General features: G+C 42.7%; 2 protein-coding genes and 1 long non-coding RNA gene across 4 annotated transcripts in view; 1 reads left to right on the top strand and 2 right to left on the bottom strand.

Annotated features, from left to right (window-relative positions):
• Positions 1 to 21,030, top strand: part of LOC4337040 (transcription factor GTE4) — a 40,323-nt gene that overhangs the window by 1,783 nt on the left and 17,510 nt on the right. Inside the window, exon 2 of one of the 2 annotated variants that reach the window (XM_026024973.2) lies at positions 809 to 1,755. The exons of the other annotated variant lie outside the window; for it this stretch is intronic. Within the exon in view, the coding sequence (XP_025880758.2) occupies positions 809 to 913 (105 nt within the window). The 3' untranslated portion in view covers positions 914 to 1,755. Of the gene's footprint in view, positions 1 to 808; positions 1,756 to 21,030 lie in introns of those variants that run through there. 2 annotated transcript variants of the gene reach the window in all.
• Positions 3,045 to 9,681, bottom strand: LOC4337041 (putative disease resistance protein At3g14460). The gene is made up of 3 exons (XM_015780517.3): positions 9,274 to 9,681; positions 8,859 to 9,168; positions 3,045 to 8,208 (listed from the first exon to the last, which is right to left on the bottom strand). Exons 1-3 carry the CDS (start codon positions 9,578 to 9,580, stop codon positions 3,234 to 3,236), a joined length of 5,592 nt encoding a protein of 1,863 aa, XP_015636003.1. The 5' UTR covers positions 9,581 to 9,681; the 3' UTR covers positions 3,045 to 3,233.
• Positions 11,168 to 13,871, bottom strand: LOC112938748 (uncharacterized). The gene is made up of 2 exons (XR_010741021.1): positions 13,286 to 13,871; positions 11,168 to 11,892 (listed from the first exon to the last, which is right to left on the bottom strand). It is a non-coding gene; the product is annotated as an uncharacterized lncRNA (long non-coding RNA).

The following is a 21,030-nucleotide window of genomic DNA, read 5'->3' as shown; positions in this document are numbered from 1 at the left end:
CGAATTTTTGTTATTTCCTAATTGTATTTCTATATGGACTCTAGTCTCCTGTTCTAATATTCCTTATTTTTTAATTCCGAATTTCAGCTATTTCTGAATCATATTTCTATATGGACTCTAGTCTCCTCTTCTAATATTCCTTATTTTTTAATTCCGAATTTTAGCTATTTCTAAATTGTATTTCTATATAGACTCTAGTCTCCTCTTTTAATATTCCTTATTTTTTTAATTCTGAATTTCAGCTATTTCTGAATTGTATTTCTATATAGACTCTGCCTTTTCTTTTTCTCCGATTAATGTGAGAATTTCTAGGTCATGAGAGCGAACGTGGTGGCTTCTTTTTTTTTTCCGAATTTTAGTTAGTTTTAAATTCCTATATGGACTCTATACTCTACTTCTAATATTTCTTATTTTTTAATTCCGAATTTCTATTTTTTTTCTTAATTGTATTTCTATATGGACTCTATACTCTACTTCTAATATTCCTTATTTTTAATTCCGAATTTCTATTATTTCCTAATTGTATTTCTATATGGACTCTATACTCCTCTTCTAATATTCCTTATTTTTTAATTCCGAATTTCAACTATTTCTAAAGTGTATTTCTATATGGACTCTAGTCTCATCTTCTAATATTCCTTATTTTTTAATTTCGAATTTCAACTATTTCTAAATTGTATTTCTATATATGGACTCTGTTTTTCTTTTTCTTCGATTAATGTGAGAATTTCTAGGCCATGAGAGCGAACGTGGAGGCTCCTTTTTCTATTCCTTTAATTGTATAATAGATGTGTTTTGTTGTTTACAGGAGAGCAAGGATCCTGACAAGATCACTACACAGGCCGAGCAGTTGGATGAGTATGTAGATGCAGTGGCGGACCCAGAATTTTTGTCCTGGGTTTGCCCATGCTAGCTATCAAGAGAGGCAAATCAAACACTATATGCACATGATGACACAAATATAGTCTTAATTTTAGGAAAGTATTGGTGTATCCTGAGGGTGAATTGAAGAACAAAATAACACAACTCACTTTGTTCAGTTACTTTCCCTCCCTGTTCTAAGGTTTCCCATCACCATTAGAAATGTGAAGCATAGGGCATGGCCTGATGAAGCAGAATCTAATGGTGCTTTGCTAAAGAAAGAAAAAGAATACCCATATTCTTCTTCGTATTCTAATCTGATTGATTCAACTTGATCTCAGCGTACAAATCACAAAAACATGTATTCAATTTTTGAAGTTTGTACTCTCATTGATTTCACTTGTTAGCTCATTATAGTTTTCAATTTTCAATCAATCTATGTCTCCATCTGTTAAGAAAAAAAAATCAGAGAGACAAAGAACTGAAGAAGTTTGAGTATACTTGGACATGGACAGATAATGAGTGGAACTGGACCAGGTGATTTAGTCAGCGCCTAGCCCAGTGACCGGCAGCCTCTGCCACCGGTGCTCGCTGTCCGGCCGCAGCGCCACGACGCTCAAACCGTCCATGCGTCGTGCTTGCCATGAGGCTGCCGATCAATGATACAGTGCCACAGCGCGCCACGCTGTCGCAGCGCCGCCAACGCCTGCTCCAAACCCTACCGCATGAGTGCTAGCCAAAGGGGAACATCATCTTCTGGTGGGCTGTGCAACAGCTAGACTTTTACTTCTTGGGCTTTTGCTTAGTTTCAGCCCACTGATGCATACTGCCTACTAAATCTTTTCCGAATTTTCTGGGTATGCCGGTGCATACCCGGCACCAGCCCTGGGTCCGCCCCTGTGTAGATGTCGGGGATGAAATGCCAACAGCAACTTACCAATCAGTGGAGATTGAGAAGGATACTGAGGCCGCGAGCAGTGGGTCCTCATCATCCAGTGGTACGATCGAACTGTCACTTTATAATTTGAACATCCAACTTCTTGATGAACGGAAGGTTTTGGGTTGTGTCTTATTTGATTTTTGTTACTGGTTCAGATTCAGGGAGCTCAAAGGACAGTGTCTCAGAATCTGGCAATGCCCATTCTCTGGTGTAAGGCCTCCATTCTAACAGTAGGATACGAGTAGGTGGATGATTAATTTCCTTTTGTGTGATTGGTGGTGTAGAGACAACAAAAGTGTAGGTGTTTTGTAAGTTGATTAAGAGGAGTTGGTATCTGTTTGGATTTAGTCAAGATTAATTTGTAGCGAGTGAACTGGCTTTGTGGCTATTCTGATAGCGCAGGTGTCCTATGTACATATAAGTGAAAAATGGAGACTACGGTAGCAATTGGTAGACTGGTAGTTCACCAGGCTTTCTGATCTGAAGAAGTGAATATGGTTCATGTGGCTGTCTGTTCTTCTAGTTCTCAATGCAGTTGTTTTGTTACAACTGTCATATACTCTTAATACTCTTATGTAATTTGATGTGTCATTATGGGTGATTGTAACTGTGGCAATTGAAGTAGCAACATATAATCTTTTCTGGGAGCTGTCTTGACTGTAGTGTTTCAGTGTTGTTGCTCCATGCTGGCAAAAGTTTTATATATCTTGGTATTGCAGACTGTTTTGTGATTATTAAATTGCTTGAGAATTAGTTTAGCTTATGGTTGCCCGTGCAATAAATTTGCTTCTTGATAATGTTCAGCTAAATGCATACATGATCGAAATGGTATGCACCTCCAATGCATACATGAGATTATATGCTGAGTTTTTCACCACAGAAATAGAAAAAGAAGAGTTTGTCGTTAGTCTTCTCTAGTGATTCTGTCTGTTTTACTCAGATTACTTATGTGGCATTTATTTTCATACTATTTCTGAAGAGAATTCTTTTGTTAGCAAATTTTTGACACTGTTTTAGCAACCTGCAATGCTGTCAACCACTCCTTTGTTAACAAAAAAAAAAAAACTTGCGTAGTGCGATGCTCAACTGAATTGCATGTGCGAACAATTCTTGAGTGCACACTGCACAGAGGACACAGCAAAGTGAATTAACCACCGAAATTGGCTGATCCGAGCACAACCTGGAACACAATGTGAATGCAAAAATAGCACGATATACACAGTTCCTTCTGTAATCACGAAAATGAACAGCAATCATCCTTTTCAGTAGATAGAATTATAGAATTTGTATGTGACAGTTGATCTAGCCATCATATGTCCTTTGTATTGTGTAACGGTTCTGAAGGTCGTCATTGCGGCAATGGAATTTACAGCAGCTTGAACGCCTGAACGAGCCCATGCCAGTTGGGCAGGTGGAAAAAGCCACCGAGTAATCAATTCACATATCTCTGATTAATTTTGACCTTCCGCTTGCTTGCTAGCAATCTGCACTGCTGAGCTAGCTCATTACTGCAATCTACGATAGCCAGTTCTTCCAACGAAGGTGGGAGACCCTTTTCCAGCGGCCTCGCGATGCTCCCGCAATTCCAGATCTCCAACCTCTTGAGGGAGGGAAGGTTGTGGAGCCCTGTGGGAAGATCTACGAGATTGTAGCAACAGTTAAATCGGAGCTCTTGCAGGGAAGTGAGGAGTTGAAGCGCTCTCTCTTCCTCGTCCGTTAGTCTTTCCATTTCCAATCCGTGATTGCAAAGCTCTAGGTATTGTAGAGAGGTGAGGTTCTTGCAAAACGACGTGGTAAGGATTGAGGGATAATTGATCTCGAGCCTTTCCAGTCGTGGGCATAGCTCATAGCCCTGTCCTGACAAACTCTCAAAATATGGAGGCAATCTGGGACATCTGTGTACTTTCAAATGCCTGAGGGTGTGGAGGAATCGCAAGCCCTCTAATGTGGCAAGTGATGAACAACCTTCAATCTTCAAATGTTCGAGTGCAGTGCATGATTGCAACTCCAGAGATTTGAAACTTCCAGTGCCTGATACCTCTAATCTTTTTAAGCAAGTGAGATTCGTCTGGAAGCAGGGCTGTAGAATTTCTTGAGAATACTCTCTGATGTAAAGTCCCTCAAGTGATTGTGGAAGGATACACCTTCCATTTTCTCCATAACCACTGAGGCATCTGTGTGCCCGCAGCAACCTGAGGTTGACGAGCCATTGCAGGCCTTCCAGAGAATTAAGCGACACACAACTTTCAATCATCAACTCTTGGAGTGCTGTGCAGGAATACAGCTGCAGAGATATTAACTTTTGGCTTCCCTGTACTTCTAGTTTTTTCAAGCTGGTGAGGTTCCCTGGAAAGCAGGGCTGCAGCGTTTCTTGAGAATACTCTCTGATGTAAAGTTCCTCAAGTGATTGTGGAAGGATACACCTTCCATTTTCTCCATAACCACTGAGGCATCTGTGTGCCTGCAGCAACCTGAGGTTGCCGAGCCATTGCAAGCCTTCCAGAGAATTAAGCGACTCACAGCTTTGAATTATCAACTCTTGGAGTGCTGTGCAGGAATGGAGCTGCAGAGATGTTAAACTTTGGTTTCCCAACACTACTAGTTTTTTCAGGCGGGTGAGGCTTCCTGGAAAGCAGAGCTGCAGCCTCTCTTGAGAGTACTCGCAGATGTAAATTTCCTCAAGTGATTGCGGAAGGATACACATTCCATCTTCTTCATGGCCGCTGAGGCATCTGTGTGCACACAGCAACCTGAGATTGCCGAGCAATTGCAAGCCTTCCAGAGAATTAAGCGACTCACAGCTTCGAATTATCAACTCTTGGAGTGCTGTGCAGGAATGGAGCTGCAGAGATGTTAAACTTTGGTTTCCCAACACTACTAGTTTTTTCAGGCGGGTGAGGTTCCCCGGAAAGCAGAGCTGCAGCGTTTTTAGGGAATCAACATAGTTAATCTCAAGTTTTCCAAGTGATAGCGGTAGGAGCCATCTTCCATTCGACTGTTCATCATTTCCGTCGTTATGCGCCAAGAACGACACCAGCTTGGGGCATCGTGAAATCACTAACTCCTCAAGGGAGGTAAATCCAGCGAAATCTACCTTGCTGCCGTAGAATGTTAAATCATAGCAATATGTAATAGATACCTTTTTCAGAGAAGAGATGAGATTTAACGGAAGGCGCAGAAGTTCGTCTCGATCTGGATATCCTAATGACGGATCCTCCATAGCTGACATAAGATTTGGTTGACTGTTTTCTTCCTCTCCTATCGATAGCCTTGTTATCTGCTGGCAGTCCTCTAAACTCAGTTCCTGTAGGGCCTGCACATGTTGCAACATCAGAGACAGCCACTTCCCCGTTATTCCACAATCCTCAATATAGAGACATTCGAGAGATGGGAGGGCGCTGTGATTTGCTCCTGACATATATTCACATGTAAGCTCTGGTGGAACATCTGAAGAGAAAAGTTTTGGGCAGCCGTATAATTCCAAACTCTTCAAACAAACGAGTTGCCTTAAACTTTCAATTGAAATAGTCGCAAGATTTCGACAACCATATATTGCCAAGCTAGTTAGGAACCTCAGGTTATGGAATAATAGTACTTTGTCATCCAACGTTTTCAGCTGATCAGAATCCTCCAAACCATCATCATCATCAACTTCATCGGGGTGCAGTCCAATTATTAATGTTCCACTAGATGACCCCCTCACCGTTGGAAGTGTTGAAACTTTACCGATCGATAATTTGGAAACAATAGATGAAGGTGGCAGAGAACTGTGCACACAGGAAAGAGGACAATTATAGATGGTAAGCTTGCTAAGATGGGGCAACCATGACGACGTCCGCTCGATTTCAAATTTCTGGCAAATCTCAAACAAGGGAAATACCTTCAGTACAGGGCAATTCTTAATTTTCAGAACCTTTAAACTGGAGTTCAAGTTCCTGATGGAAGTGCAGGAGCATGTGTTCAAGCTTGGCAATGCAATTAACACAAGCTCCTCCAGTGAAGGGATTGAGAGTTCTGTTGCATTCCTCATTTTGATCAACACGAGCTTTACAAGTAACCCTAGCCTTTCTAAAGGAAGTATTTGCCATTTTCCACATTTTTCTAGATGAAGTGTTTGCAGACAGGTAAGTGAAGAAGGAAGCCAAGTTGGGGAGGTAGATCCATTATACCCAGATATCCGTAGATACTTGAGGCCGTGATGTGGTTCAAGACCTTCGAGCACCTCACTTGAAGCAAGTTCAGAGCTTATATTACTGTGATGTTGTAAGCTTTGGGCACCATTGGCATCACCAACTGACAGTTCCTCCCCTTCTGTTTCTATATTCATATCACTGCCGTATTCATCTTCATAGCTTTCGTCACTGTCATATCCATTCCATGCATCCTTCCAGGACAAATGTAGCTTTTCTAAGTGTTGTTTGTCTTTCAGTTTTGCCCCACATGCCTCCTCCTGAGTTCTAACATTTTCAAGTTGAGACACACTAAGTTGTACAAGCTTGTTCATGGATTTCAATTGTGTCACCTCAAAACCACTTAAATTATTCTGAACAATAAAATTGCCTAGTTCCTGAAGTGAGGTCATTTTACCAATGTTAGCAATGGAAGAACACACTTCATCATATGCAACAAGATGCCGCAGGCTGAGAAGATTATTTATATCATTAGATATACGGGGAATTCCAAATCTATAGCCAATATCTAGTACTTGAAGATGGTAATACTTCCTTAGAGATCGGGGCAAAGTTCTGCCGGATTCTTCAGTCACAATTTTCAGATACCGGAGATGTGTAGAATTTACCAAACTGGAGAGAAATGAATCAGAATCAGCATAAGTTGCAGTGATCTGCAGCAGTCGCAGATGTTGTGCTTCCTTGAAAGCATCTTTGAAATATTTAAAAAAATGAGAATCATATTGCCCAATTAATACCAGTGACCTCAACTTACTCCTTGACTTAACTTTCATCAACCTTTTCTCAAACACCTCATTACGAGATATGTTTCTATATTTCTCCTTGCGGTATGCAGAATCAGTTACTATTGACAAATGGCGTATACTTGGGGCTAACTCTGTGCACTCTGAGCCATCTATAGTTGCATATTCTGTTTGTGAAACCTTTTGCGCTAAATCATGCATAAGATCGTGCACAACAAAATATTCTGATGAAAACCGTGTGCTTTCAACTTGCTGAAGGAAACCCGAATTTACCAACTCAGCTAGATATTTCCATCCTTTCTGCTCCAACTTCTCACTGGATTCTTCCACAAATCCTTGAGCAATCCATATTTGTATTAGTTGTGCTTTGCTGAAAGAATAACCCTTGGGGAAAAGAGAACAATAAGAGACGCATTGCTGTAAGGGGTTGGATAGATGATCATAGCACAACTTCAGCGCTTGCATGATGCCATAAGCTTGTTGCAGGGATTTCCATTCTTCACTCTTTATAATGCTATCCCAATGATCGATGGTAAGATTCGTTCCTAATAGTGAACCCACAGTTTTTGCTGCCAGTGGGTTGCCTTTTAGCTCGCTAGCAATTTGCTTCCCAAGAACCTGTAAGCCTGGACTACTATCATGTTTATCATTACCAAAAGCATGCACTTTAAATAGTGACCATATATCGTCATCTTTCAGAGCTTCTAACTTAATTGATTGTACTGTTCCAAGACTTTTGGCAATACTCTGTATACGAGTTGTCAAAATTATCATATTACCTGTTGCCTCTTCCTGTGACGAATTCACCTGATCATTAGGTCTTAAAGGAGCCAGTAGTTTTTTCCAGTCATCTGTACGGATTTCCCACACATCATCTAAGACAATGAGGAACTTCTTAGATTTCATTTGTTCCTCAAGATCCTGCTGAAGCGTATCAAGGTTGCTTATTCCTTCGTGGCTCTGGTTGGAGACATGATCCAAAATCTGCCTTGTAATCTTAACTACATCAAATTTATCAGATACATACACCCATATCTTAACATTAAACTGACTTTTAATTACCAGATCTTTGCAGACCAGTTGCGCCAAAGTGGTTTTTCCTATCCCTCCATTGCCTACAATTGGCAGGACGGTTATGCCATTAGATCTATTGCTCATGATCAGCTGTTTGATGGTTTCCATCTCTGCAGCCCTCCCATACACTATGGGCTCCGGAAGATAAGACGATGTTGTTGCATTTGTGGCCGGTGGTGTACCCTGTCGACTCTGGTTTGAACTTGAGGATCGACATAGCCTCATAACCTCATTTACAGCCTCTTCTAACTGATGAGTCATGCATTGGATCCTGTTGGAAAGTTCAGCCTTGTTCCAAGGGTGCGTGCTAACTGCCTCGTGGTGTGTTGAAGTCCCATCCATTCTCATCCTTTTTCTGCCAACTGAATTACCAGTTGCATTTGATGCACCCTCACCGGCACTGGAAGAGCATGTGATCGTGGTTAGGCGATTAGAAAGGTCAGCAATATAACGCAATCTTAAGTAGATGAAGAGCGAATCATTTCACTTATACTTATGATTATCCTTACGATTTATTAACAATTTAAAAAATAACTTATGGGTAAAATTTTTATATACGCATTCTTAACTATTCAAAATCAAATGTTGTAAAATAAAATAGGATGAAAAGAAAACCACAAAATCAACTCCAAAATTAAGTTTTAAATTTAAATTTATAAACATAAGTATAAACGAAACAATGAGCTATTTTATTGGAGACTACAAAGCGTTTTTATATTTGACTTATATTAATTGGTTGCTTTCTGTAAAAAAAAAAAGGCAGCAGATTTTGTCACTCAATTTTGCATAGTAGATTTTTGAAAGAATTGGATTTGATACACTACTCATGTTTTAGATATAATTATATTTGATATATACAATTGTTCACTTTTGTTTCCTTGCATCTAATTACATTTGGTGCACCATCACCGGTACTATATATTAGGAAAAAAAATGACCATGAGTTGGCTATTAGAAGATTAGAGACAGAATGAGATCTTAAGCAGATGTAACGGGCCAAATTTACACTTCAACGGATTTACACTAAATTCAGAACTCCATTAGCATTACCTTGATGGATTTACCGGTTGGTCAGTACTTGTTACACGTTTCCTCTTGCAAACATTGAGATGGTTGCGCAAAGCTGATGTCCCGTTCTTAGATGTGCAACATAGGTCCTTGTGGCAGTACTTGCACCGTGCTTTAGAATCCTTCCCGTCAGCAGTGAACTCTACGGTAGTAAAGTGTTCCCATGCCTTGGACCGTTTCTTGCTGCTGCCTGCCGCCACTGCCTCCGGTACATCAGTATTGTCCATCGGAATATCGTCCTCGTCCTCTGCTCCATCTCCGACCGTCTCTTCAGCCTCAAACCGTGTAGTAACTGTAGCACAAGCATGGATTGGAAACTGACGCCAATACGCCATTGTTGCAGGCAACGCAGCTTGCAAACTTAATTAAAAGGCACGGATATATGCAAAGACAGTACCTCCTCCCTCGACCTGCTGCTGGAGCCTGAAGTAGTCGAGCTCGTCGACCGCATCGTCGGCGTCGTACAGCAACCCCCTGAGACGGCCGAGCGATCGGGCCAGCGACCTGTTCCCGATCGCCCTCCCCTTCACGGCAGCCACCACCCCATCCACCTTCTCGATCTCAGCCCGTAGCTTCTCGGTGTCAGCGGCGAGCCTAATCTGGCGAATCCATTCATCCAGCTTGTCGGCGTCCAGGTTATCCAGGATGGTCTCCGCCAGCCACCTGATCCCGCCCTCCAGCCAACCGGCTTCCACCTCCTCCATCGGAACAGGAGCAGTCCTTGGACTGTGGCCAATGGCGTGTGCAAGAGGGCTGCAACAAGCGAGGATGGGAAGGCAGAGTAGTAGCTAGGAGAGGAGACTGCAGAGTGAAAACTAGGTGGAAAGGAGAAGATTCACCAGTGCGTGTGGGCGTGTGGCTCGGGGCAGCGCTCCTGGTCGTCGTGGATTAATCGTCTGATGATGATCGATTGCTTCGCGCGACCCGCGTTTTCTCGGATTACTACTGCCGCGTTGACGGTGGACTCGTCGGCTTCCACTTCGATGGGCTGTGGGCTAGTTGGTTATTTGGCCCATTAGCACTTCAGCATCCGAAGAGAAGCCTAAGTTGAGCATTCCAAACTTTTGGAAGTTTATGGGAATAAGTTCACTTGCCATCCCTCAGCTCTGCGTCGAGTCATGTATGACATCCCTAATCCCCACTACGAAAAATGTTGACCGACGGTTGTTTTATCTGACGTGGCATCCGAGTAAAAAAAAAATATGGAACCAACATGTAAGTGTCCACGCACACCTTCCTCTATCCCTTCTCCTATCCGCGTTGGTGGTGGATGAATAGGAGGGGGGAGGGGAGGTGTGACGCTGCGAATTGGAGTGGGCGAATCGAGCCCTCCCTGCCAAATCGTCATCGCCTCGGCAGTGGGGGAGCTCCTCAGCTCATCGATGCTAGAAGCGGCTCGGGGACAGGGGACCTCGATGAGGCCGCGGCGTGAGCTTGCGAGGCTGCTACGGAGCAGGAGGACAAGGGTGTCGTGGCGGCGTGAGCATGGCGAGAGGATGTTGCAACAGACGGAGCTATGAGGTTCACCGTCCCAGCTGTCTCCTCGCCATCGCCGCAGCATGGACGATGTTGAGGTGGTGGCCGAGCTCGTCATCGCGAACAGGCCGAAAGGACTGGACGTGGCGATGGTTCAGGTAGTGGGCCCTGATATATGCCACATCAATGGAAACCAGGGGAAATATGGTCTATACCCTCGAGGAACTACTTTGCATGGTTTTGAAGACTTGAGGGGTCGACATCTGGTATTGGGAATTAGGGCCATCATACACACTCCATGTAAAGTTGAGGGAAGGCAAGTGGACTTATTCCAGTTTATGTCGATGTTGGCCCAGGCCCATCTCTGGCTTAAAAGTTTGAGTTATGCTTCGACGGGCCGCTACACAGTACGAAATGCGGTCCATTAATTACGGTTTTTTTTGGGTATAAATGCATAAGTGTTTCTTTTGTTCTACTAGTAATATGCCCGTGCTAACGCTACGGTGTCATTATATTTTTCTAATATTCCAAGAAACCTTTATACATAATATTTTCGGTAAGGTCTATCTCTTTCCTAGTTTGGTAGTTTGGCAAAAATCCCTGTTACTGTTTGCCTTACATACTCCTTGACAAAGCATAGTAAAGTTGTCCATGCGAGGAATATATATATTCTCATTTGAAACCATGAACATCATCACTCTATGTTAGCTTACCTGACAACGCCGATGTAATATGTTTCCTAAAAACAACAGTAATTATCTTTCATAAACATCCTGAATGCCTTTGGAATTAAGAAATATGTATTCAGTCCCGTCTTCCTGAAATAAATATTATGTATACATTAAGGTTCACAAATAAGGTACAGAATTACATCACTTCCTCTGTTCCCATTATGTCATTTTCTCAATACCTTACTTGCAAAGGACTAAGATACAAATCATACAATCGATTGTTGTTCTGGTTGTCCAACGAAATGGGAAACAATCTACCAAATAGTGAACGGAGCCAATAATAATATTTGCTGCACATAGAACAGCTAAAAGGGAATCATTATCTTATTATATTATTCAAAGCACTAAGGGTTGCATCTGTGAAACAGTTGCAAGATTGCACAGTAATGTCACTTGTAATGAATCAGGAAAAAAAAAGGGGCATGGGTTTCCAGAGTGGAAAGAGAAAAAAAATTACCTCCACTGCTATGATTTCTTATGCCAAGTGAACATCGTTATATCAACAAATTATTTGCATGGTTTAAAAAAAATAATAGTCAATAATATGACAAAATTTGGAGCAAGATTCAGAAAAAGAAAAGTTGTTGGATAAATGAACAAAGCTCATTTAATTTGTCAACAGAAAGCTCTAATGGTCCATTGAACCAGTTACAAACAGAAGATTGATGTAATGTATTAGTAGTAAATTCATTTAGCATATCAAATTGCATAAGTATGTAAATGTCCACCAAAACACTGGTAACCTGAATTTTTTTGACAAACTTTCCCTCAGAAGTTTCCCACGCTTTGATTGAAGAATCTTCAGAACTCTACAGTGCAACATATTAGTCATAGAATATTCCATAGCATTGTTTTAAGAACTGTACAGCAGACACACATTAGTTTTAGAATCTTGATATTTCAGGTTCCCAATTGTGAAAAGTAGAAACAATATGCATTGTTGTACATATACTTATGTATTCAGGTTCCCAATTGTGAAAAGTAGAAACAATATGCATTGTTGTACATATACTTATGTTGAGAAAGTGATTACCTAGGCAGTGTGTTAGCATTTGAATAATTTTCTGAACAAATCAATTATATTTCCTATATTTTCACGCTTTTACTGTTCTACAAAATTGAGTGTGAACTGAAAGGTGTACATTTGAGTCCCAGTAATACCTATACAAAGAATTTGCAGTTTTTGAAATTTAATGGATGACACAGCAAGAGGAAAGTGCACCCAACAACTGCTAGGAAACTCAGCAGATTTCTTGTTTATAGATCATAGTACCACTGCAGTTTCAGTCATTAAACTTCTAGTTTTTTCCTTTTTAGATAAATAGCCATTAAACTGCTATAAGTGGTGTTTACTTGTGATCAATGGTGATTAGTTGCAAAACTAATCAAATCATCAAACTAAGGAACTTAATATCTGACAACAATTCAAAAATTTCCAAGATCCTAGTCAATATATACTCAATATACAGAATTAGATGCAGATGATATACTCTTGACAATGGCAAGATGGAATTAAGGTGCTCGCCACAAATGAAATGGTGAGGCTGCATTAGACAAAGCAAGTAATCTGGTTAATCCTTACTTAATTATATGAAGGCTGTATATAGATGCATGAACAGATTCATATCCTGCCAAGACATTATACTGAATAGCATGACAAGATAGGCACTCAAATTGGAATTGTAGTGCATAGAAACAAGCAGAATAAAGCATAACAATTAATTAAATTAATTTGCGTGTTCTTCATATGTAAATTAGCATCAAGCCTAGGTTTTATTCCTGCTATAACAGTGTACATGCCCTTCCATTCATATCACCTATAACACCTCCAAGAAATAATATACCACGATAATCAGGCTTACGACGGAATAGGGGATTTAGAAAGCCATCAGTGAGCAATGAGACCTTCGCCACCCAACTGTACTACGGTCAGTCTAGGTATTGTTCAACTGTACTACTGTCAATCTAGGTATTATTTTTAGTTGCCAGCATTATGGTTGAGCATGAATAACATTATGTTTTTTAAGCATGATTAACAATTGCAATAATTAAATAATAGAGAATGTAATATTGCTTAATGATTTACTCAGATTTATGATGTATTGTCAATTCTGAATCCAACCAAATCAAAGAATGATGAATTTTACTGCTTTCGTTCAAAATGCAGAATCCAACCAAATAAAAGAAAACCAATCCAATCACCTGGTTGTCTGCTGACAATCTGGACGGGGATGCTGCTCCTGTCGGCAGTGGCGATGCTGCTGTACTGGCTGGAGGGGCGCACTCCGCGGTGGGCGTGGACAGAGGCGTGGCCCGCCGGATCGAAGGCGACGACGGCGAACTGGGGAAGCAGGATCAGCAGCGGCGAAGGCGATGGAGACAGCTACGAAGGTTCGAGGCCACGATATCATCGCCAGTGATTGCGATGCCGATAGGGGAGCGAGATCGACGCCCGCGACCGTGACGCCAATCTTGGAGCGACGCCGATCTGGGTGACGTGCGACATGCAACGGAGTTCCGGCGTCGGAGATCGATGGCGGGGCAACGGCGAAGGAGATCGGCGACGGAGCGTGAGAGTAGGGGGTGGTAGGCGCGAGGAGACGTCGGCGGCGGGGTAGGTTTCGCGGCTGCCGCCGGCGGAGAAGGCGGGGCCGACGACAGCGACGGCAATGGGGTAGGCGTGAGGAGGCGTCGGCGCTGGTGGAGAAGGCGGCGGGCGACGGCGGTGGGGTAGGCGCAAGGAGGCGGACTGGCGGAGGCGGCAGGGTAGGGGAGTGGGAGATGGATCACTAATAACTTCTTCTTTTTTCTTTTTGTTTGATGATCGCTAATTAATTTTTGTAACCGCTACTTACACGACGTGGAATCGCTAATTGTAGAGGTTGATCCAACTCTTGATCTGAGCCATTGGATGAATAGATCTAAAGGTCAGAAAATATTTGGGTTTGATGAACTGGTGCTTTTTATATTAGTGTAGACTAGTGAAAGCTACAGAAGTTTGCATGTGGATTGAAAATTTTCGACTCGAGGGTGATCAGTTCGTGAAATTTTGAGTTAAGTATGAACAAAATTTGAAGTTGAAATCTTGGTGGACTGGAAGGGGAGAAGTTTCAGCATGCTGCAGTGCTGGATATATTTAGAAGAGGCTGAAGTGCTGAACCCCATTACAACTTGTTTGCTGCATTTGCCTTCTGAACGCGAGTGCAAATATGTGCAGCGCTATCGGAAGTAGAATAGAGGCAGCGTAAGCACATGTCAGAACTGCGATCGTCTGAAAAGACAACGTAAATACTAGTAGTACTAATTACACGAAAACAGCCCAAATCAAAAGTACGGTAAAAATCGTCCAAGAATTTCTGAAACTACAAATGAAAATCTCACACAGTTTGAATATTACAATGAATATATTTAGACAACAGTACAACACAGTTGAAAAATACCACATACTCACAAAGGAATGCTAAATCTTGTACATACAGCAAAGAATGCAATCATCTCACAAGAACAGAGCCCCAAAGAGTGACCACGAAGATCAGGCTGAAGAGGCAAACCAAGAGCATCGTCCTGCCCACTGCTCGCCGGTTTGCCAGATCACCTGCCACCCAAAACCCGACAGAAGCCTCTACAAACCCGACGAGCACCACGGTGACAAGGCTTCCGTAGTACAGCCAGTGGAGTGCCTTACCATGGTTGCCGAAGACTCCGCTCGGAGCGATGAAGAAGACGAGGGAGAGTGCAGCCGCGGCTTGGAGGACGCCGCACGAGATAAGCGCCCCGGGAAGCTTGTTGTCGTCGAGGCAGGCGTCCGCGATCGCCTGCAGGATCTTGGCGAGGAACTCAGGCAGATCCATGTTTTTGTGTAGCTCCGATCCTGCGAATGTATCGAACGATTCGCGGATTCGGAGAAATGCTCTGTTTTTTGAGTGGTGTTTCAGAGAGATGCTCTGTTTGTGCTTCGTGTAATGGCGGGGATCGAGATCGATTACCAGGGTTCCCGGTTGCCTCATATATACACAGCAGAAAACCGGAGCGAAAAACCGAACCGAATTGACACTTCACTATTGAATTCTGAAATTCCATAGGTGCATGGAAGGAGGTGGGTGCGAATAATATACTCTAGTCAAGCTCAACGAAGCAGAAGACAATGCCTATTTCTGTCCATGGGCAAACCGAACCGAAACCGATCGAGCATCGGTTTCCCGGTGTGCGTCTGAACTGGATATCGTCTTTCGCCATTTTTTTATTTTTTTTCCTGTGCACACGTCATCTTTCAGCAATGACCTGGTGCATCTCGTCAAGCGTGCAAGCACCCGTTGCATAATCTGAAACGAGATTACGAGAGGGACATGCTCACCCAGACCCCGAAACCGGCCAGCTCTATCGGTTTCCTCTGCGGCTCGGCAAGCTACGCGCAAAGGGTTTGGGGCAAGGTTGCCAAAGAAAAGGAAAGGAAAGGAAAGAGCACATGTGTGCTACGGCTAAACAAGCTTGACGAGGGCGACACTCATGGATACTGGGCGAAAACCGAATCCGGAACCGAGAGCAGCTCGGTTGTTTTTTTGGTGCTGACGCGACCAGCCACTGATACAGACAAATGAATGATCTTCTGTATGTATTGGGGGTAAATTATTTGGAAGAGGCGCCTATGCTGAAGCTAACTTGAGCAATCCTAATTATCAATACGTATGCACCAACCAGTTTAACCAAAAACTTAAGTTGATAAGAAAAGACGGATAATTCACTTCATATCCCAACAATCAGGTTAGAGTTCGATTTGTCCAAAGATTAGGTGTTTTTGTTTTCCTTGTAGTGACCCTGTTTTGTTTTTCTGTTCTTGTCAAACAACACCGATTTTCTTACGAGAAATTTTATGGTCTTTGAAAAAGTATCTTGAGATATCTAAAATTTACACTATTTTTTTTTTACCTTGAGGTATCTGGTGGTACTAAATTTTACCCTAGAAAGTATAGTATCTTCCCGCACTTTTTCAAGGACGGTAAAATTACCCTTTTCTTATACTCCCTCCATCAAAAAAATTTAAGACCTATTTCTTTTTCATCAATATCAAGAAGCAATTAACTCACTCACCATATGGCAAAACCAATGAACATGCAATCAATAAGTAGTAGAATGGCTTCTTGGTTTCCGATCCACAATTTAATTTAGCACATAGTGACTACAAATAGGACTTAGATTTTTGGAAAACCCAGAGAAAGAAATAGGTCTCAGATTTTCAGATTTTTAGAAGGAGTGAGTACTATCTATGTATAAAAGAGGAACGCAAGTTGTCTATTACAGTAGTATCTATTATATAATTAAAGGAATAGAAAAAGGAGCCTCCACGTTCGCTCTCATGACCTAGAAATTCTCACATTAATCGGAGAAAAAGAAAAGACAGAGTCCATATAGAAATACAATTTAGAAATAGCTGAAATTCGGAATTAAAAAATAAGGAATATTAGAAGAGGAGACTAGAGTTCATATAGAAATACAATTTAGAAATAGTTGAAATTTGGAATTAAAAAAAAGGAATATTAGAAGAGGAGACTAGAGTCCATATATAAATACAATTAGGAAATAACTGAAATTCGAAATTAAAAATAAGGAATATTAGAAGTAGAGTATAGAGTCCATATAGTAATACAATTAGGAAATAATAGAAATTTGGTATTAAAAATAAGGAATATTAGAAGTAGAGTATAGAGTTCATATAGAAATACAATTGAGAAAAAAAAATAGAAATTCGGAATAAAAAATAAGGAATATTAGAAGTAGAGTATAGAGTCCATATAGGAATTTAAAACTAACTAAAATTCAGAATAAACATAATAAAATTAAAAGTAGAGTTTTGAGTCCGCATAAAAATACAATTTACAAATAACTAAAATTCGAAATTAAGAAAAATATGGGAAGAAGAGTTTAAAGTCAATATAGGAATACAATTTAGAAGTAACTAAATTTCGAAATTAAAATTAAAGAATATTGAAAGATGAGTTTAGAGTCCACATAGAAATACAATTAGAAATAATAAAAATTTAGAAATAAAAATAAATAATATTGGAAGAAGAGCCTAGAGTATATAGAAATACAATTTACAGAAAATTCGGAATTAAAAAAATATATTAAAAGACGAGTCTAGAGTCCATATAGGAATATATATAATTTACATAACTAAAATTTGATATTAAAAATAATTAATAGCTAACACGTATATAAAATACAATATGAATATTTTAGTTTTGTAAAGTTATTGCAAAATTTAAAATTATGATGTCATTTTAATATATTCGAATAATATAATGAGAAAAACATATATGCTATTATATGAGAGAAAATATAATGATGCTAGCCGCACAATCTGCGCGGGCCACCAATGCTAGTTTACCAGTATTTTGTGTCAAAAGCTGATCCATGCAGCACAACTTTTCACAAGAAATAATTAAAATTCAGAAAAAATCAAACAACTTAATGCGTTAGAGTGCAATTTATAAAGAATTTTCGTTGTTCCATTGCATAGGTTATTGAAATTTCACCGCATTTCTAGCTTTGTGCACACCCAATATGCTTTCTGGATGCATGTTTGGTTGTTACTTGTTATGGCTTTGTTTTCTGAACCTGGGACAAAATACGTGTCTTTGCTTTGAACACGAACCGTGTAAATGAAGCTTTTGCTGTAAAATACCCTTATCTGAAACTTAACTCAGTCTGCAGACCTGCATCGTGGTTGCCTCTTCAAATAAACAGCCGGGTGTTTTCTCAGTTCGGCTATTATTTTGTGCGGGATCAATAGAGCAGTACTACACATTCGCACAACAAAACTAATTCACATGAAAACTCAAGAATAACTTAATACTAGTAACCAAAATCTCACAAACAGACCATACTAGTACAAGTGGAAAACACGGCTGAATAATCCTGACGCTCTTATAGCACATTACTATTTTTTTTTTTTTACGATCACAATCTCACATCGCAAATGAATATGGGAATTACTCACACAGGAATAAGAAACGGACACATACAACAGAAGAAACAGAGTGTGCAACTATCTGAAGATGATAAATCCACCTATCGCAGCCACCATGACAAGCGGCAAAATCGAAACCCACAAGATCGTCATACCGACAGAACGCCGGCCGGTCAGGTTCCCGCCCACCCAGAAGCCGGCCGACGCCTCACCAAGCCCGAAGACGGCCACCGCGATGAGAATGCCGTAGTAGAGGAAGAAGGGCCCCTTGCCGTGGTTCTCAAACAAACCACCGGGCGGCACGAAAAGGCAGAGGAAGATCGCCGCGACGGCCTCGACTGCGCCGCCCGTTATCAGCGCCGCCGGTAACTTCTCGGCGTTGCGGCAGGCCTCGGAGATCAAGCTCGCCGTTCTGAGAAGGATGGCCATCAGCTCCATCTCAAGCGTATGCGTGTGCTGTGCTGTGTGGAAGTCTGGAAGAAACAATGCTTTTGATTTTGGAGCTCGGAGAATGGATGAAAGAAGAAGCTCCATGCTTGCGTGTGTATTTATAGTTATAGGAAGCAGCAAACCGAAGAATTTTTTTGAGAATTAATATTATTTTTATGGAAAATCGTAAAAGTAGTGGTCAACCGGGGAAAATCGCGAAAGTAGGTCCCTGTCGAACGGGTGCAGTTCGATAGGGCGCCTATCGAACGGCCAGAGCGCGACTGGCGAGGAGATCGGAAGGCTGCCGTTCGACAGGACCTGTCGAACAGCCCCCGTTCGACAGGCAGGGCAGTCGAACTGCCCCTGTTCGACAGGGGGCTGTCGAACTTCCCCTGTTCGACAGGATATCCGTCGAACTGGCGCAGTTCGACAGGGTCGCGTTCTCCATTTATTTGTAATAAGTTATTTTTAATAATATGTAATTTATTTTAGTGTGTAAGAAAGGAAAATATTTTTGTAATGTTATTTGTATATGATTTAGGGTTTTGATAATGTTTGGTCAGAAATTGTAGTATTTATTTGTTGGTTAAAATATTTGAATTATTTAGTTTCATTATTTGTATATTTGAATGATAATTTGTCATGATTCATTCGAAGGGTATGCTACTGAGTAATTATCCGAAGAAGTTTATGAAATAGTACTGATAGTACTAAGTTAATCGTAAAGTGTTTCTCAAATAGTACGGACAGAACAGAAATGACTAAAAGTTTAATACAAATAGATAAGTCAAGGACGATCAGTGCCCTTCGCACGCTTGCTAGGTCCTCCCTTCTTCCTACGCCTAATCTGCTCAGTGGGATATGTCAAATTATCAGGGGGGTGCCTATCTCTAGCTGCATGCTGTGGTGTCACGTCTGGCCCCTGACCGGCCTCCGTCTCCTGCGTGGGCTATGTGACCTGAGGTGCTGCGTGCCAGTAATCCATCCCTACTTTCCCCTGGGGAGGATCAGTGGAAAAGAAGTGTAACGCTCCGCTTTTCGTGAGTCGTTAAAAACTATTTCGGCAAAATCCTAATTGCGAAAATTTTCGTTCTTTGTGTGCGAGTCTAAGTTGTGCCAAGGATATCAATTCAAATCCCGTTGTTCCCTCTCATCGAAATCAAAATCCTCCGCCTCAAATCTCCTCTTCCAATTCAAGTCTCCGAAATCTAAATCCGAAAGTCAATCCCTTCCTTTGAATCCTCGCCAAATACATTTCCAAATCCCAAAATGTCCAAACCCCCGTTTTGTTTCCTTTCCTTGACCCCACCCTATGTTCCCGAGAACAAATACCCAAGTATTCCTTTTGAATCTTTCCCATGACTTCTCCTTGAGTTTCCCTTGATACATCCCTAAACCCTCGATTTTGAATATCAAATTCGAATTCGAATCCAAACCCTAAATCTCTCCAATTCTATCCAAAGCAGTTTTCTCTGTAAAAGTCTACTTTACCTCCCTGTGTTTTTGGATGGGCCGATTCTCCTCCCCCGGCCCATCTCCCCTCCCAGCCCATCATCTCCCCCTCCCTCGCACGTGCGTTGCACGCATGCGAGCCGAGAGAGAGAGAGAGACGTCGCCCGCTCTCTCTGTCTCTCTCGCTCTCGCTGTTTCTCCCTCCCTCTCTCTCTCTCTCTCTCTCTCTTTCTCTCTCTCTCGCGCCGACACCGCTTCCCGCCGTCGCCGCCCAAAACCCGCCACCGCCTTCGCTCTTTCCCGCGCTCGCGCGTGGCCGACCGGCCGGTCGTTGCCGCTGTCAGCCCTGCCGCGCCTGCGCCGCGCAACCGCCCGGTCGCCGCCGCCGTTAGCGCCTGCGTCGTGCTGCCGCTCGGCCCCGCTGCCTGCCGCAAGCTCTGCAGCGCGTGCCCAAGCCGCTCCACCCGCGTCCATCCAAATCCCAGAGGCAGAGCACTCCCTCTCCCACCTCCTTTTTCCCAAACCGGCATGGTAAAGCCCCCCCTTTCCACCGTCCTCCTTTCTCTTTTTCCCTCCCAAGCAACGACGCCATGCCTCCACTCCTTGGCCGCTAGCGCTCGGAGGCAGAGACGCAGACGCCAGCGCCAGCTCGCCGCCCCCACCTTGACCGCGCCAGCCCGCGCTAATCCTCCCGCTCCCGCGGTTCGATTTTCCACCGCTCGATCCACCGCCTTCGCTGCCCAACACATCCACACCGTCGCCGCCTTCGCACTGCCCACGAAACCGCCGCTGCCGCCCGTGAACACCAGCCGAGCTCCCTTGACCGCCAATGTCGGTTTCCCTCCTCCAAACCGACCTCTCCCCCTCGCCTATAAAGCCCGCGCCCTCCCCTCTCGTTTCGTCTCCGCCTCGCTCGAAACACCTGCGCCATTGTTGACGCCTTGCCGCCGCTCCCACCTCTTGCCTTCGTCTCTTCGCCGTCGCACGCGTCGGAGGCCGGTGCGTGCGTGGACACGAGACGAGGACTCCGGCCATCCCTCTTCTTCCCCTTCCCCGGCCAGAGGCCGGAGAGCTCGCTCCCGAGCCGTCGGCCGCTCGT

The sequence above is a fragment of the Oryza sativa genome, chromosome 4, assembly GCF_034140825.1.
Source record: "Oryza sativa Japonica Group chromosome 4, ASM3414082v1".
Taxonomy (NCBI): Eukaryota; Viridiplantae; Streptophyta; class Magnoliopsida; order Poales; family Poaceae; genus Oryza; species Oryza sativa.
This window is presented reverse-complemented; position numbering and strand designations above follow the sequence as displayed.